Source organism: Pinus tabuliformis, chromosome 3_1 (assembly GCF_031772625.1).
Source record: "Pinus tabuliformis cultivar Carrire ecotype Pingquan chromosome 3_1, CPIR1, whole genome shotgun sequence".
Taxonomy (NCBI): Eukaryota; Viridiplantae; Streptophyta; class Pinopsida; order Pinales; family Pinaceae; genus Pinus; species Pinus tabuliformis.
The window spans coordinates 569,933,257-569,951,947 of NC_142301.1; the positions used below are offsets into that span (position 1 = coordinate 569,933,257).

The 18,691-nt window shown below is 42.4% G+C and overlaps 2 protein-coding genes across 2 annotated transcripts; both read left to right on the forward strand.

The window, feature by feature from the left end:
* The first annotated feature begins 849 nt into the window (after window positions 1-849).
* Window positions 850-1,502, forward strand: LOC149188271 (putative LRR receptor-like serine/threonine-protein kinase At5g48740). The gene is made up of 3 exons (XM_089409912.1): window positions 850-1,006; window positions 1,130-1,449; window positions 1,491-1,502. The coding sequence occupies exons 1-3, from the start codon at window positions 922-924 to the stop codon at window positions 1,500-1,502; spliced, it is 417 nt and encodes a 138-aa protein (XP_089266038.1). The 5' UTR covers window positions 850-921.
* On the forward strand, window positions 1,448-18,358 carry LOC149188272 (putative LRR receptor-like serine/threonine-protein kinase At1g67720). The gene is made up of 15 exons (XM_089412973.1): window positions 1,448-1,673; window positions 1,831-2,318; window positions 2,400-2,526; window positions 2,605-2,676; window positions 2,910-2,978; window positions 3,157-3,228; window positions 3,334-3,405; window positions 3,547-3,734; window positions 3,823-4,031; window positions 4,175-4,301; window positions 4,456-4,524; window positions 4,632-4,821; window positions 4,950-5,026; window positions 17,703-17,758; window positions 17,870-18,358. The coding sequence occupies exons 1-15, from the start codon at window positions 1,513-1,515 to the stop codon at window positions 18,224-18,226; spliced, it is 2,334 nt and encodes a 777-aa protein (XP_089269099.1). The 5' UTR covers window positions 1,448-1,512; the 3' UTR covers window positions 18,227-18,358.
* Window positions 18,359-18,691: the final 333 nt, after the last annotated feature.

Sequence of the window (18,691 nt, forward strand, 5' to 3'; positions counted from 1 at the left end):
AGTGATCAGATATTGATCAAGATATTAAACGCAGTTAAGGATAAAGGTTGCAGACAATGTTGTAAACAAGGTAAACGGTTGCAGTTCACATGATGGCTAGATAAAAGGTTAAAAGGATAATATTAACTTTAAGTGATTAAACCTTTATTAAACTTCCTCTACGTGAATTAGCGTTAAAAATGTTAATATTGGCTTTTAACGTGAATTAGCGTTAAAAGGTTACAATTCGTTTTAAAGCGCTAAAACCTTTATTAAGCGTCTTTTTCTTATAATATGAATGGGTAGTATTCGGCCGAGCTGTAAAACGGTTTCTCGCGCGGGCGAAAGGCTGGAAGAGCGGTAATTTACCAAAAGCATGCGATTCCACTCAGCAGGCAACATGTGGCAGAGCAAAATTGTTTTTCTCGCGCGCCTTCGATTTGATATCAGTCGATGTTCGTTGGATCGAGCGCGGTCACGTCAACCATGGAGATCGTCTGGGAAAGTTGGCCAGCGGATGACGCGACATCCTTGGATTGGTTGATAAAGTGTATATTAGGAACAATTCTAGCATTCAGGATCTGCTAACTTGAGATATCCATCTGCCCTAGTCTTTAACGCGATTTTTTGAAAGCTTTTTCGGCGATTTTTTCCGGTGAAAATCTGGCAGTAATTTATTGAAATCCAAGTTTGATAACTATTTTCTGCACAATGAAAGCGTCCCAGGGGTTTTTCAGGGTGCTGAATCCGAATATGCAGTTAAAAAACCATTTTAACTGCAACCAATCATGATTTCATCTCAATTTCTTCCGCTGGATTCCGTCACCGAAATCTCAAAAAGTCGCATTATAGACAACTCCCATCCATCTCTGCGAATTCTGCTTGCCATGTACTACTCTTGGATGAGAGAATAAGGAGAAAATTTTGAAAATTAATGCAATCATGGCGAAAGTCGGTTCTGGTAAATCGGCTGGTTGGGTGGCTGTAACATTGCTCTCGCGTTTATTGGCTGTTATTGCTCAACCAGGTTATGGATTCTATCGTTATAAATAACGCACATATGACTTTTGCTTAGTTTCGAATCATTCTTTCAATTTCGTTTTTTTATTGTTTATATGCATGGCTTGACAAGATACCTTTGAGGCTGCAGGATTTCTCAGTATCGCTTGGGGAGGCAAAACAAATTATAGTGACGAAAACAATATAGAATGGGTCACTGATGCTAGTTACATAGACGTCGGTGAGACAGCAGACATAGGAAACCTCACTGATCCTGTCTCCGGTTCCTCCGTGCATAGTCTACGGCTTTTCCCTAAGCCTCTTAGGAAGTCTTGCTATCAATTACCTGTGGCTCCCAATGTGTCTTACCTCCTAAGACTATGGTTTGCCGTTGGGAGTTACACAGGATTTACAACATTGCCAAACTTCCGTTTCTCTATTGAGACACTGGGTATGTTGACCACAAGACCCGTAACGATTACGAAAAACACTCTACCAGTGAGAAGAGAAAGAGTCTTTGTTAGTTCTGGCAATATGTTGTACATTTGCTTGATCAGAACCTCTGAGACTTTTGATCCCTTTATCAGTGCTATCGAGTTGAGGACCCTCCAGCGTGGCATGTATCAACATGCTAAGCCAGGAACAATGTTGAGTTTAGCTGCGAGATATGATGTTGGTGCAAATTCATCGGTCAGGTAATTGTTTAGAAGTTGATATGCTTCACTACCGAAATCTAAGCTTCATACACGAAGAAGTAGATTTTTTTAATACCAGCTAGGACAACGCAGAGATGCTTCCTATGTGCACACCAATTTTTGTAGCCTGAATATCTTTGCTTGGTGATTTGATCAGGTATCCACTTGACAAGTTCGACCGTCTCTGGCTGCCAGATGTGGGTTTAAAACAGGTAATGAATGCAGATAATATACAGTATATACACTATGTAAAATCTGAAGAGCCCATTTCAACAAACAATTCCCAGGACCTTCCTCCATCTGTTGTGATGCAAACGGCGTGGGTTATGGCCGGCAATGCCTCACTAGCATTCTCTCTAAGTGTAGGGGGGACCAATTCAGTACTGCTCTTATATTTTGCAGATATACAGCCGCTTAATATGGATGAAACGAGATCATTTTCCCTTGAAATAAACGGTCAACCATATGGTAAACCCATTACTCTCGTGCCAAATTCTTCCGTGTCAGAGCTACAAATCCCGTATAACTTAGTACAATACCAACTGAGATTCACCACGGCATCTAACTCGAATAATGGTATTATAATCAACGCTTTGGAGTATTACGCGATAGTTGACACGGAACCGGAAACAACTTTAGAAGACGGTAAGTGCTCTTTATCTATAACACTCATCAGCAGGTTGAAATTGATGAATTAGGCGTAACCACGTAATGTTTAACCTACAGTTGAAGCTCTTAACGCTATCAAAACAAGGTTCGACATAAAAAGTTGGATTGCTGATCCTTGTTACATTATCGAGTGGGACAGAATCAGCTGTAGTAATATCTCTTCTGTTAGAAGGATTTCGGAAATGTAAGACCAATTTTCGTTTTTACGTTCTATTATTTGTGGCCGAAATTGCAAGAACTTACCAATTCGTCTTGTTTCCAGCAATTTGGCGGGAATGGATCTTACAGGATCGGTACCTCACAGTATTGGACAGTTGACTGCATTAGTTAACTTGTAAGTAGAATTCTGTGTGCATATCCGTTGCCTATATTTTCATAGGCAGACAATTCTGAATTATCTTCGAAGTCAAAACATTTTAATTAGAAACATGAAATCCTCCTTTATTGGTTGAAAGGGAATTATTCAAATGTAAAATAAAACAACAGTAAGCGAGTTTTGATGAACTACAACCTTGAAGGCAGCATAGCTTATCTTTAAATATCATCTATTCGTTTTGAAATTACCAGGTCACTTGCGAATAACGATCTGACGGGAACATTGCCAAATTTCTCCAATTTAGCTATGTTGGAGAGACTGTAAGTGCCGTAATCACTAAGTTTTGACGAGAGCATGATAGATTATCAATTTTATAAGCATCCACTCAGTTCGCTTATTGTGTAAATACCTACAGAACAGAGTAAACCCTAAGCTTTGACAAAACCATCATTGATGATCGTCTTAATGATGAATCCACTTTATTTGCTTATTGTGCAGACATCTACAAAACAACAACTTGAATGGTAGCGTTCCAGACTGGCTCTCTGAACTTAAATACCTGAAGGAGTTGTACGCCTCTTTCTAATCCTCTTATTGTAAAATATTGCTTCATTTTTTTTTCTTTCCTTTCACTTTTATGGTCACAGGTTTATAGAGAGCTCAATAACTTCACAGGTTTATACAAAACAATAGCTTCAGTGGTGTAATTCCTGCCCAACTTCTGTCCAACCCTTCATTGGACTTCAGGTAATCTAAATTTTTATTGCCTGTATTACTTGTGTTCAACGATGGATTCTCTTTCTCTTATTTTCAGGTTCAAAATTGCGGCAGACAGAAACAAAACTGAATTATCTTGACCTTAGGTGTTCTTCATTTGATGTGTTGCAGATACTCTGGGAACCAGAACCTACATGTCCGGAAAAGACATAGACTGGGGCTTATCCTTGGAATAACAATACCTGGGGGTATAGTCATAGTCATAGTTTTTATAGTGGGCTTTGTCTTGTATCGCAAGAAACAGAGGAGAATAAAGAGCAGCATGCTGGAAAAGGAATCAAAACATGGCGTAGACGAAGGTAGGAAAATATCTTGAATTTTACGATTTTGTATAGTGGAATTGCTCCCATGAGATAAGGCAATCTAAGGCTGTCCTATAATGTGCAGATAACTCCATGATCATCCGGCCAAATACAACAAAGTCCCGCGCCTTTACTCTAGAAGAGATAACAACAGCCACTCAAAACTTCACTCGGAAGATTGGGCAAGGAGGTTTTGGATCAGTCTACTTTGGAAAATTGCAACAAGGAAAAGAGATAGCCGTAAAGGTGCTTTCCCTGTTTGGAGGACAAGGAGTTCAGGAATTCCTTAATGAGGTAATTAGCATGTAACAACATGGTTTAATTTTTCTATCAAATGTAATAATATTGACACTAGTTACGCTGCTCTCATGAGTAATCAGAAAAAGCATACACTATATAACTCGTGAAATTCATGCGTGGTTTCACTTGATGAACAGGTTGATGTTCTTTCTAAAGTCCACCATAAGAACTTGGTGTCATTACTGGGATACTGTAATGAAACAAGCGAACTTATGCTGGTCTATGAGTACATGTCCGGAGGGTCCTTAAGGGATCACCTTTACGGTAAATATGTTGCCCAGAGATCTGTTCGACTGAGTTGGTGCATATTAGATAGAACATAGACAAAGCGGTCAAAATTTAATTCTCTAATTGGTGTCTACTAGATACCAACAGACAAAGCAGACAGAACTCATTTGTTTTCTATTTTTCCTTTCAGGTCCTACTTCAGAACTTTCTCAACTGAATTGGAAAACCAGGCTCAAAATAGCCTCAGATACAGCACAGGGTAACTCTCTCCTCGTCAAATAATTTCATGTTTTGTGACAAAGCTCGTCGTATTATCTAGTGATTATCATGTTTCTGATCTGATCCACATGCGGTTTCTTTTTGAAGGACTGGAATACCTCCATGTAGGTTGCACCCCAAAGATAATTCACAGGGATATCAAGACGGCCAATATCCTTCTAGACAGGAATTTCAACGGAAAACTAGCAGATTTTGGCCTCTCGAGGATGGGAATTGAGGGGGAAGCTTCCTATGTTACCACTACAGTGAAAGGAACATTAGGATACTTGGATCCAGAGTATATGACACATTTCACAGTTTGCAATATTTTTTATGCTGAAGCATTTAGATCACCTGCTAATAGCAGAAGTAATTTCATTTTTGTTTGAGCCCCTTTCCTAACTTTCTTATGGGATGCTTTCACAGGTATTTTAGCACACAATTGTTGACCGAGAAGAGCGATATTTATAGTTTTGGAGTTGTTTTGCTGGAGATTATTTGCGGTAGTGGTTGAAGGGAAAGTACCCCTAGAGTCCTTTGGGCTGAGACTCTACCAGACTGAAAATTGCTTATACAAAGAAACACACACACACAGCCATCTTTTTAACTTTTAAGCAAATTCTAATGTTTTAGGGTACATACCTAAGGTCCTACGTCCGAGAAGACCGTTAGGGTGCAAACCCTTCTTGGAGTTCCCTTCTTCTTTCTCTGACCTGCAAGACAAACAAATCAAAGAAATCAACAGTACATGTATAGAAGTTTATGTATAAATCATCTTTATGCTATAAAGTTAGTTATAAATAATCTTTAAGTAACTACTTTCATAAGAATTCAACACAAGAATCTCATAAGCATAAAGAAAGATTATTCGGGAACAAAGACGTGTTTCTTTATATATAAAGGCAAATAAAGTACATATATCGGAAAGATATCACCTGAACACCTTCAGCAGGCTCCAAGCAAGCTTCCTCCCGGATTCGTTCCAGCCTCCAGCCTTCAACAAGAGCTCCTTCCAAGTCTTACTCAATGATGATGTCAAGGATGAATGATCACCAATACACATGGAAACAAGGGTTTCCTATGCAAAATGGGGGAAGTGCAGGATGCACCAAGGACTTCAGACCTGGTCTAAGGGAAAAATCTCAGCATAATAATCTTGCTCTCCTTTCTCTCCCTCTTGGCCTTCCCTTTGATGTCTTTTTATACCCTCTCCAAAGTAGTTTTTTAGTTAGGAGTTGGTTGGGAACAGTTGGGCCACGGGCACTAACAGGTGATCCAGCAGGTAAACCCGCGATCACCGCCCGAAAAAGAGGAAATTATATTTTTTTAAGTGTTTTAATAGATACACGCGGGTTGGGTATGACAGACCCGCGTGTACACGCGTTTAACACAGGGCAAAGTCGCGTACAGGGAATAAAACACTGTTTTTTAAATTCTTGGACCAGGTCTGGAAGGAGGGGTTGCCCTAGGCCATAAGTGCAGCATCACAAACCATAAGAGTGAGATTTGGAGCTATAACAGATGCCCCCTAATGTATGAGGTCAGAAGGGGAACATGATGGCCGAAATACATTAAGTAAGTACAAGGAAAGGAACTCTGCCGAAAAACCGAGGAGGACTTCACCGGAATTCAGCCTGCCAAGCCACCGAAAGGAGATCAGAAAGAAACACTGTCTGAGGCGGGCATACCCATGCTCAGGAAAAGTAAAGCGTGTCCGCATGTCAAGTACAAGCGGATCCACTAAGTATACAAGTATAAATGACTGTAAAAATACATAATGGATCATCTGATCATAATGAGTAAGTACATGTCTGAATATCACATATAAAACTGTCAATGATGCTGAAAGATGCAACGGATCACTGAAATCAAAGACTGATCCCATAAGGTACCAACTGAACATGATGGAATAGGATGGTACTACACTGCAAACTCAGGTGCCAGCATATAGAATGTCGCCATGACTGACTGCAACATATAAGGTGGAATGGTATCAACTAGCAGTAACAGGAGCAACTGTCAAGTGAACCAATGAATGCTGATACAACCTGAGGTCTTCACCGACCGCCGTGGTACATTTCTACACCATGGGAATAAATGATCTGAAGTCGACCATGTGAGAAATCGTTTGATTACCGGTCATTGATGTATACCGTTAACAAACGCGAGACTACCCACCGATAATGATAATGAGCGTCAAGGTACCCAGTACAATCTAACAAGTGTGAATAGATGAGTTGAAGTCGAACACCTGTAAGAATCTATCAATCAGGAGACAATGATGGTTTCCCACTGTCGATAGCGAGGAATCTGCCACTAATGACTGCAAACCCCAAGGTACTGCCAAATGGACTCTAGATCTTTGCCCCAGAGCAATGAGTCGGAGTCGATAGGGAAAGATCCGCTAGAAGGAAGGCATTAAGGCATCCTCCATCAATCTAGCACGAGTGTAACCCGTAGGCCAATAATGTGGAAGGAATCGGACGAAAAAGATGTAGTAACCCAACCGAAAGTACGTTTCCGGCGTACACAAGATGTGGCTAGCGCACGGCAGAAACCCTCTGAACCAACCAATAATGAAAGCTGACACAGAGGCGAGGTATCCACCAATAGGGTCAAATGGAAACCAAGGTACTGCACGAAACCCAATGTGTGATAATGTATGCTGATGTCGAACACAAGGGAAACCACTCAGTCAAAGACCCATGATACTGATCGATGCTGAGCACAAGGTGACCTATCAATAATGAAAATAGGGCCAGGGTGCGGTCTCTAGGTCTGCCCTCAGAGCAATGTGTCGTCGTCGATAAGGACAAGACCCGCCAGCAAGAAGTCAATGGGGACCTTCTCAAACCGGCACGAGTGAAGGACCAATATAACTGATGTGATGATAGACATGACACTGACAACCAGGGATGGCCGACTGAAAAATGAGTCAAGAGACACCGCAGAAAGGCCGACTCAGGCTAACTTCCCTTGAACAAAAGCACGACTCAATGTGACTATGTGGCAGCATATAATGAATCTGTATAAGTTCGTCATGCAGGAGGCACGAACGAACCCTCCATATGATTGGAAGAGATAACCAATCGGGGAGAACTGACTCGATAACAAGGTTATGGCTTACCTAAGTCAAACTAAATCCCACCCATGCGGAGGAGACTTTGTTTCGAGCGCTTTGTTCAAGGGCGACACGACTGACTCTAGCTGCCAACAATAAATGGAAATAATGTCCCTGTTCCCGCTCTTTTTGGAATATTTAATTTTTTTGTCTTTTTCTGATAAGCCGGAAAAAGAATAAAAGAATGCTATGGTACAGTGGAAAGAACGAGTGTCGGTGAAACAGATGCTCTAGTTCCTGGGAAAGGAACGTTCCTATGCTCAATGCAGGGAGGTGAAAAACTGGTCAGTGACACTCAGAGGTATGTCCCTTCCACGGATCTGGGTATGTCAAGCTGCAGAGGTCAAGGGTATGCAAGGTTGATTTTTTGCAGACGTCATGGTCAAAAGTGGGCTTAAACACGAGTCCAAGTGAAGCCGGTTATAGGCCAAAAGGTGCAAATGGTCAACATGCAATGCAGAAGTACAACTCAACACACATAGGAGCCTCTAGGGTATAAGGCCAGAACGAAGCGAAGAAGCAAGGAAGAATGAGTCTTCAACGCATAAGTCATGGCGGGACTACAGAGGACTCCCGAGCCTACTCAAAACGAAGCAGCATGGGCAACAAATGTCAGTGAGGTGCTAACTAGGATGCCCATGTAAAAGGATGGCTCTACCATCATGTCATGATTTAAAGAATCGGCGAGTGAAAATGGCTTGCGAACCATAACATGATGGGGTCGACCCTACGGCAGATGTATCGGTCAAATGGAGGCTAGTATGCATAATGCAACGGAAAAATGGTGTCCCTAACCTATATGCCAGTGAGAACACGATACCTGCCATGACGGGTCAGCAGTCATGGAACCGCCTCGAATCGTCGAAAAATGTCCAAAATGTCCTGAAAAACAACTCAATCTCGACATTCCAAGCTCCCAAGTTAAAAGTGACATGAAACCAAACAAAATAAAATTTTGAAAAAATTTTGCATTTTCAAAACTTATAAAAAGAAATTTTGGACTTACCATTTTCACCGTTTGACTTGGAGAGCAAATTGAAGAGCAAAAGGAGCAAACTTTCCCCGTGACTTATTCAACCGTTCAAACTTGCCGAAAACTTCCAGGTAAGCACTAAACTTGTCTTGCAATCAATTGTGATAGTTTTTAGGAAGTTTAATTAATGTTTCACCGTTAGATTTTTGCAAAAAATTGCTCTGCGGCGTACACGCGGGTTGGATGTATATAAATCGCGTATACGACGGCCCTACACGCGACTGTGTATAGGGTAAACCGCGTGTGCGCAGCGAAAATTTTTTATATAAAAAACTAATGGATGAATTTGATTTTTTCTTCCAGGATGACTCTCACATGGCGTGAAAGAGAGCACTCAGCTGTAGATAATGAAGTTATGGAGAACGATGAGGCATTAGATGCCTTACGGGGATGCGGATTGTTAAAATTCTTTAAGTTGCCGAATATGAAAGCAAATGTGCGTCTGCTCGAGAGACTTATTGATTACTGGGATGTCGAGGAAGAAGCTTTTATGATTGATCAAATGCCACTCAGGATAGAAGTGGAAGATATATATTTCATCACGGGCCTTTCCCGAAGGGGAGAGGTAGTCCACTCCCGGGGCAGGACCCGGAATAGTCTCAGCGTAGACGACTATGTACAACTTTACTGCCCAGGTCATCGGAAGGTCGGGAGTCAGATCTCGATCCCACACGTGGCGAGTTTGTCACTGCGGATAATCCTGTTCACCATAGCTCGAGTGAACGGGTCATCTTCGCTACATCAGGCATCACGAGTAAACATGAGCGTAGCAGTGGACTGTCTCACCACGGTGTTTGACTGGTGTACTCCCCTACTTGCCAACATGAAGGAGCAGCTTGCTTCTATCAGGAAGGGACAGACCAAGAACTTTGGGTATGGGACCATTTTATGCACATTTTTCTTCGAGAAGGTTCCTGCACTCCGTCCCAGGGTAGCAGTTCCCATCAGTAGTCCACGTGATCCACGTATGGGCCGGTGGGCTGACTTGATGAAACGTCTGGGGGGTGGGGAAGTGCCCAGGAATGCATTCGACGACGACTTTTTTGCTTGGTGGGAGCAACAGATCATCGCCATAGACGACTACCCCTATGCTGGACTGGATTTCCGAGGAGATCCTGACCTAGTACTGCCACCAGATGCAGCATGGGGCGAGATCGGTAAGATTTTTTTTGATTTTTTATGATTTTATGATTTTTAGGATTTTTCAAGCATAATGATGAACTTTGAAAAATATATTTTTTTGACGAGATTCAAATGACTGATATGATGATCATGTTTCAGACATTGGGCCTGTGCGACCAGATGGATTCCCACGGCACGGACGGCGTGGCCGAGGAGCCGAAGAGGCGGCTGCGGACGCGGAAAGGACCCTCGCCAACGTGCAGCGACACTTGGCGAGATTGAGCTATCAAGTACCGATGGCCGAGATAGAGGACCTTCCTCCAGATATGCAGCGTCATGTGGTTGGGATGCCACGTGACTGGGTTCGCGTTTTTCGGCGCGTGGCCAATGCTATAGTTAGTTATTTAGCTGCTCATCCAGAGCCGAGGCATTAGATATGCCTGACATGATTATGGGCATTTGAGTCCCAATTTTGTATATTTTTGGACACACATATGTACACTCGAGACGCTTTGTGATATATATATATATACAGTTTGACTTTTTGATGCATGATTTTATGATGATGAATGATTGATATGCCAGTCTAATGCTTGATTAGCGATAGAATCAGCTAACCAATTTTGAGATCTTGGAATGTGCAAATAATTAATGTAAATAAATGATCTTTGCAACAACCTCACCCTTAAGTATTGGCGATATAATGATGGATCTCTAACCCGATAAATGTTATTTAACTGAGACACTATCAATTGAGAATCAAGATACACTACCAACGAGTCGATCCCGTAAGAGATTGCCTCGGATAATAAATTGATAACAGCTGTGTACTCGGCCATATTGTTTGAAGCAGGACCGATACACACGCCTCTCGATGTCATCAACTGACCAGTTGGGTAATAAAGTACCCAAGCTGCGGAAGCAAGATTCCGAGTGTGCCGACTAGCACCATCGGCGAATCCAAAATAAACCAAATCACCCATCAACACCTGCCAAAGCAGACCAAAAGTGCTGATATCAGAAAAACGCTCGATAAGATATGTACAAATATACATAAAATACAAAGAAGCCATTGCCTGGTAAAACTAAGCAAAATACTTCTTGAGGTAGAGCCCGTCAGGGGGCTCCGCCAACTGACACCTAGGGATGTTTATAGGTACGACGATCGAACCAATCAATATACTCTCTTCGGCAAATAAATGTGTCGGAGCCAAAGGGACCGTACAAACATCACTAGTCGAACTGGAGGACCGAGATTCTACTTCATGCACAGGGGAATGAAAGTATAACCGACGATGTAAATCTTCCAAAGGTCGATCTACGGCCGTCATTGCTTCGAATATCGCTTCATCCGATGGAAAAACAATATCTGAGCAATCCGATGCAGAGGTGGAATCAGGGGTCCGAAAATGAGCCACATCACCATCTATTTCTTTCCCAGAGGAGATAGTAGAATGGTTATCTACAGCGTTATCGATAGATTCACATCTAGGTTCTGCTGCAGACATAAGAGATTCTATTTCACCCACCTTGTCGTCACCTGATGTGGTCACAGATGAAGCTAAGGTTCCAGGATTCGAAGAATAAAGAGTTTGGACAAACTCTCTCCGTAAAGGATCCCTGGAGGATGAAATTGTATCTATACCAACTGTAGGAGGGGGAAGGTTAAACGTACCCATCAATGAAGAATACATCCCGACTCCTAGACTCTCAATAGGCGGACGGGGGTTACCCACTAAAGGAATGGTAGAGTCAGAGTTTGCTTGAGGATCAGCTGGACAATAGTCCAATTGGTCAACCTTAACGATTTTCCCCTCATAAGGAAAGCAAATGACACGAAATAGAGTCGAAACAACGGCTTCCATCTCGTATACCCAGTTCCTTCCTAATAGGAGATTATAATCTAGGTTAGCGTCTATGACTTCTACTTCAATATTAACGACCTTTCCTCCAACACATATAGGAAAAGCCGGGATAATCCCGTACGGTCTATGAGAGTGACCATCAAATGCTGTCAATAGGGTGGGTGAAGGAACAACCGTCGGTGATCCAATGGCCTTCCAACATGACATAGACATGACACACGTGGAAGCTCCCTCATCTACAACCGTCCGGAAAATATTCGTTTTCTGGTAGGTAGACTTTATCTGGAAAGCCATGTGATGAGGAAGTCTCTTTTTGACATTACTCATATCAAAAGAGAGAGCTAAGGAATTACTTGGATCTACTGCCCCCATTGCCAATAGCAAGGCACTTCGTTGAGTAGGACATGTCTGGAGAACCTCTAACGCGGACATAGCACATGGACTCTGAGCCAGATCCTCGACAATGGAGTAATTCTGGGCTGCCCTAATATTAGGGTTGATAGTCGCGCGTTTAGCTGAACCTTTCGGCACCCGAGGTATAGTCTCAACAGAAGGTCGCTCAATATGAAGTGGGTTGTTAGTTTCGGGAACTGATTTACCCTTAGAATTTTCACCTTCACCATAATCACGTGACCGTGTGGCCACATTAGCGTGAGCACCCATCATGAAAACATTTGATGACTTATCCCCTTCCTGGTTGCCCCCAGAGGAGGTCCCAGGATTCGAATTCGCGCCAGCAAGAAGTTGCTGCCCTTGGGGAAACGGGTTAGTCAACACAGCTTGCGAACTAGAAGTCCCTTGCTGTGCTAACAAGCGCTGAGCGTCTTCGATTTTAGGGCAAAGATGAGTTAGATGGTCTCCACTGCATAACTTGCAAGGAAACTTGACTTTCTTTCTCGACTCATTTCCACCACCACCAGCGTTGTTGCCGGATTTATTTGCATCGGGCTTCCCATCCGAGTTCTTCTTTTTACCACGTCCTTTCTTTTTCCCATCGGAATTTTGATTTCCTTTGGGGTTATTGGATTGGACGGCGTTAATGGAAGAATTTTGGGAAGCAGAAGGATTAGACATTGTGACTTGGTTGTTAGGAGCAGTTTGTAATGACAACTGCTGCAATTGATTCAGCAAGTTCACTGTAGTTGAGTCTACAGACCCCACGATACCATCCGCATGCGGACCTGGCTTTGGCTTAGCTAAATCAACCTTAGATCCAGGAGCATCTGGCAAGTACTTTTGGAGGATCCCAGACTGAGAGTAGATCAGTTCTAACTGCTGGGCCCTGAAAATGGCTTGCTCCTCAGAATAGACCCCAGACATGGAGACATCCTTGGAGATCTCAGGTTGCAAAGACTTCAAAAACCACTCTAGACGGTACTCCGGAGGGATTTCGGCTTTAATGAGCCTTTTTCTCCGTCTCCATTCCTGTATGTGATCAGAAATGTGGGTTGCCTTATCTTGACGAAAGGTAGCCAGAAGTTCAGTTCCGGCATCATAGCGGACAGGCAACTGAAAGTGATTCAAGAAGATATTAGCTAAGTCTGCGAATGATGTAAAGCTGCCCCCTGGCAACTCTATGTACCATTTAGCCGCATTACCAGTCAAGGTGCGCTGAAAAAGTCTCAACCTAACCGAATCTTCGATGAGGGAGTTAGATGAGCACCACAAATGGAATGTGGTTACATGATCGCCCGGATCTTCACCACTCTTCCCTTCGAATTTTGGGATGTCCGAAGGGAGTTTGGTTGGGACCGGAGGCCAGGCTGGATTGTATCTGATAGGGTCATTCGTTAGCTTAGTGAGATCTGGCAAGTTTAACGTTGCCAGAAATGGAAGCCTAGGAGGACCTAGGGGATTCCACCCAGACTGGGCAGAACTCCCCAAGTTCTGAAAAGATTGTCCTGGGATTTGAGAGGCACCAGGCTGCCCCAAGTGACCAGTAGAACCAGCTGAACCAAAGGGCAAGCCTTGTGGTCCAGCAAAATTCGGAGTTTGACCAACTCCTGCCGTATAAGCTCCATAGCTTGCAAAGTTTCCTCCTATAGAATTGTAAGGAGTCGATAACCCCTGATATGGGTTCCAAGCCGAAGCGAGGGGAGGAATACTTTGAAACATGCTAACTGTGGAATACGGCCTACTTCCTTGTTGACCGATGAATGGATTCGCAGTTCCTGCGTTACTAGCCCCAGGGTTATTCCAACCTTGGAAAGGATTGCTGCTTTGTCCTATTGAAGAAAAAGGCATGGATCCTACCGTTGGGTTGGAATGTGGAATATGACCACTTCCAAAAGGAAAACCCTGAAATGAAGCCGATCCGCCCATCATGGACGTAGCGGCATTGAACGGAACTGACGGAATACCCTGTGATTGGGTGCCAAAAAGGAAGGAACCAGTACTAAAAGCATTGGTTTGGGCATTTCCACTCGTGGACGGAATGGAGGTAGACCCAACCAAAGATGTGCTAGCAAACGATCCGAACAAGGAAGCGGAGGGGATGGAAATGGTTCCTCCCCCTTGCACCGATGTTGGGGTTTGCATAGTCGCAGCACTTGTGGAAGCCATGCTTCCAGTAGTGATCATAAATGGTAAGCGCGTAGCGTAACCTGGACTCGCTGGTCTATATAATGGAGGCCCAACGTATTGCAATACGTCTGGCTAACTAGATGGTAGTGGAGAATTTGGAATCACTAATGATTCTGAAAGTTCTTCTACCTCTACGTTATCCTCCGCTTGAAAGCGAACTTGAGAAAAGACTGGAGCGTCCCTCTCTTGTTCAAAAGTACCAGGCCTTGCTTGGCCGCTAATATCCCCGAGAGGAGGATCAATCCCCGATGCGTCAGCCGGCGTGGGACGGACCCCACCGGTAGTATTCCCTCTGCGCCTTCTAGGAGAAGGCTCTAAACTAGGTGGCGAGAGACCACGAAGTCTTCGAGACCGTCTAGGAGACCGGTCAGCCACCTTGAATTTTTTGTTATGATCTTATCTAAAGACTCAAAAAATTAAAAGCTAGGCCAACTAGGAGCACAGAGCACACACTAAAAAGTTCCTAAAGATACAGCCAGTCAAACAACTTTCAAGTATTTCCGCTCCGGGTGATTGAGACCGGACACCAAAATACGAGAAAGTGAATCAAAGGGCCTTCCGAGGATAGTCTGGGATGATGAGGGCCCAGTCCTATCAGCGAAGGTATCAGAGGAAGTTACGCTGACCTCCTAACAACAGTCTGCGCCGGTGCAAGCCCCCAAGCTTCGCAAGGGTGCCCTCCGGAAGTACTGTCGAGAGTGATACAACGTCGACCTCAGGTGCCACGGGATTCCCCTCCGCAGCCACCTATGCAGATCCCTAGGAAAGGCAACTATGGGTACCAACTCGTCGCAGAAGCCAGGCGGAACAGTCGTGAGGTAAGTTCGGACAAGTAGGAGAGGGGGTATCTCTCTTCCCTGTCTTCACAGACCCTCGTGCTTAACTCCCAGATCCGGAGTCTTCCTGGTCTCCCTAACGCTATTGGATTTACTCTCTTTAATCAGACTCTTATGTTTGACGTTTTGTGTGGCCTTGGAGAGTTAACTCTCCACTCGCCTAATCCAAGGCCCTAAAATCCTAAACTTGTTGGTGTAATAACTAAAACAAAAAGTTCTAGTGGATTTTAATTAAGCGCTTGATTTTATTAGGCTGTTCTTTAAGTCAAAGGTAATGTAGGTGAAACTTGTGGTGTTTTATGGACGCAAAAGAAATTAATAAAACCTAGCTACATGCACATGCACTTTTGTTTTCGATGAATAGCAATTTCTATGAGGTTCAGAAGGCACTTGTAATATAAACAAAAAATTTTTCCTTTTTTCTTTTCAGACTCCACACTCACAAAAACTAACAAAACTAAATATGCCTAAAAAGAGATGCAAATCTTTCCCTAATGCAAGAACTAAATGTGGATGCACAATTCAAAGACTACTCTAAAAACAAAGAAGGAAAGTTGCTGCTTTACCAAATTTTGTCTTGCCACTGAAATGCTTAGATAGAAGATGATTTGTTACTAATCATTTCGTCCAAACAATAAAAACAAGTTTTAAGATAAAAAACAAAGCACTTTCACTTCGCAAAAAAGGAAATCAGATGAGAAGCAAGTTTAAGAAAGCGAAACTCAAAAACTTTCAAAAGATTTTCTTTCAATCAAACCAAAAAGTCTTTTTCAAAGGAAAAACTCTCAAAAATACTGACACCAATGATTGATAAATAAACAACCAAACACTTTTGTGAATTGACACCAATGAAATGATGAGAACTCAACAAAAATAAAATGTGTTCGAAGTCGCTTTTGACAATCAAAAGCAGCAATGAAAGTCCAAGAAATCAAAAGACAAGTTTCAAGGAAATGGTAACAAACAACTTTCCCGAAACGAAGGAGCAAATGGTCATAAAAATGATTTCGTTAAGCAAACACAAATGTCATGAAAACAAAAAGGACACAAAGATTTTAAGACAATCTTCCCACTCTGCCGAAACAGAGCAATCAAGATTCTTAAACAGAAACCTTGTGTGTCAAAAATCAATGACGCTTGCAATCAACGAAAAACAAGACTAGCACTCCTAGAGAGAGTTCGAAACAAGATGCCCCCTGTTAAACAGAGAACTGTCACTGGGAATTGACTGCTTTAAACTGACCCAAACCACCAGACAGACATTCAGCCAAAAGAAAAATTATAAATCTTGAAAATTATGTGATATACGCGCCTGCAATTATTTGCAGAATGCGTGTACACGCGACTGTAACTAAGGAAACCTGCGTATACGCGGGTTTACTTAGTGCAACTTGCGTATATACGCTTCTGTAATCCAGAAAAAGTGCGTATATGAAGTGTTTCAAGAAAAATAAAAAACACAAACTGAAAAACTGGAACAGCTTGGAGTTCAAGAAAATATCAAACAGTCAGAACCAACAAACAGAGGCACTGAGCCTAGATTGGCTTGAGGACTACCCAAACTAGGAACAACAAGAATGTTGTCCCCAGTCGAGTCGCCAATTCTGGTTGAAGGGAAAGTACCCCTAGAGTCCTTTGGGCTGAGACTCTACCAGACTGAAAATTGCTTATACAAAGAAACACACACACACAGCCATCTTTTTAACTTTTAAGCAAATTCTAATGTTTTAGGGTACATACCTAAGGTCCTACGTCCGAGAAGACCGTTAGGGTGCAAACCCTTCTTGGAGTTCCCTTCTTCTTTCTCTGACCTGCAAGACAAACAAATCAAAGAAATCAACAGTACATGTATAGAAGTTTATGTATAAATCATCTTTATGCTATAAAGTTAGTTATAAATAATCTTTAAGTAACTACTTTCATAAGAATTCAACACAAGAATCTCATAAGCATAAAGAAAGATTATTCGGGAACAAAGACGTGTTTCTTTATATATAAAGGCAAATAAAGTACATATATCGGAAAGATATCACCTGAACACCTTCAGCAGGCTCCAAGCAAGCTTCCTCCCGGATTCGTTCCAGCCTCCAGCCTTCAACAAGAGCTCCTTCCAAGTCTTACTCAATGATGATGTCAAGGATGAATGATCACCAATACACATGGAAACAAGGGTTTCCTATGCAAAATGGGGGAAGTGCAGGATGCACCAAGGACTTCAGACCTGGTCTAAGGGAAAAATCTCAGCATAATAATCTTGCTCTCCTTTCTCTCCCTCTTGGCCTTCCCTTTGATGTCTTTTTATACCCTCTCCAAAGTAGTTTTTTAGTTAGGAGTTGGTTGGGAACAGTTGGGCCACGGGCACTAACAGGTGATCCAGCAGGTAAACCCGCGATCACCGCCCGAAAAAGAGGAAATTATATTTTTTTAAGTGTTTTAATAGATACACGCGGGTTGGGTATGACAGACCCGCGTGTACACGCGTTTAACACAGGGCAAAGTCGCGTACAGGGAATAAAACACTGTTTTTTAAATTCTTGGACCAGGTCTGGAAGGAGGGGTTGCCCTAGGCCATAAGTGCAGCATCACAAACCATAAGAGTGAGATTTGGAGCTATAACAGGTAGACAGCCCGTAGATGCAAAACTATCTGAAGAGGAAACGAACCTTATTCGATGGGTAAGCAATCTGATTATCGAATTCCCGTCATTTAATCTCAACAGCGGACTATGATTGTGGTGCATCTTGTTCTACAAAATAACAATAATAATATTTCTGTTTTAATTATAGGTCACACCCTATGTGGAGATGGATGAAAATCCTCCCAAATTAACGGAAATCGTAGACAAGAGGTTAGGTAAAGATTACGACATCAAATCCATCACTGTCGTTGCCAAATTAGCGATTCGATGTGTTCAGGCAATACCATCATATAGGCCGCGCGTCAGTGAGGTAGTGGCAGAGCTTAAAGAGGCTCTCAAACTTGAGAAGGATAAGGATTCTCTAATTTCGAAGACTGATATCGAATATGGAGATTTTAGTACCAGCCAGGTCTCTTTATCCGTAGATTCGAGTGGACCCAAAGAAATGGAATCTGCTGAAAGCAGCAACTCAAACAGATCTATAGTACCTGCAGAAGGACGATAAGTTCAAACATTAATTCACCTCAAGTCAGCTCGAGAACCTGAAACCTGTTCACAACAAGCTTTAATTGGTTGCTTTGAAAGCTTAAATCTCTGGATATTTCAATTGTATTAAATTATGCTGAGTTTAGATCGATGTTAGTTTGTTTATTGATGGTAGAATGATTTATATTATAATCCTTCATACAATTATGGGCGATTTACTTGTTTAGCTGGTGCCTGCGATCTGTCTATTTGTCTAGTTGCACAAATTAACCGCTATCTTTCACCATTTTTAATTTTTCTGAGTCATTTGAAACTGTGATGGTTACTATTATCAGTCAGACATGAATCTTTATGGAAACTCAGAAACAAAGTACAAGCAAGTAAACATTATAAAGATAATCATATATGATAAATTTTGGGCGTTACTGCAACGACCGCTCAAGGTTACTGAGGATAACAATATAAGGCCTCCAAGGGACTATTA

Coding starts and splice junctions, on each gene's coding strand:
- LOC149188272 (XM_089412973.1), top strand. CDS start 1,513: ATGTTGTACATTTGCTTGATCAGAACCTCTGAGACTTTTGATCCCTTT. Junction 2,319..2,399: donor GGAAACAACTTTAGAAGACG/GTAAGTGCTCTT, acceptor TTTAACCTACAG/TTGAAGCTCTTAACGCTATC. Junction 2,979..3,156: donor TTAGCTATGTTGGAGAGACT/GTAAGTGCCGTA, acceptor CTTATTGTGCAG/ACATCTACAAAACAACAACT.
- LOC149188271 (XM_089409912.1), top strand. CDS start 922: ATGGCGAAAGTCGGTTCTGGTAAATCGGCTGGTTGGGTGGCTGTAACA. Junction 1,007..1,129: donor GGCTGTTATTGCTCAACCAG/GTTATGGATTCT, acceptor TTGAGGCTGCAG/GATTTCTCAGTATCGCTTGG.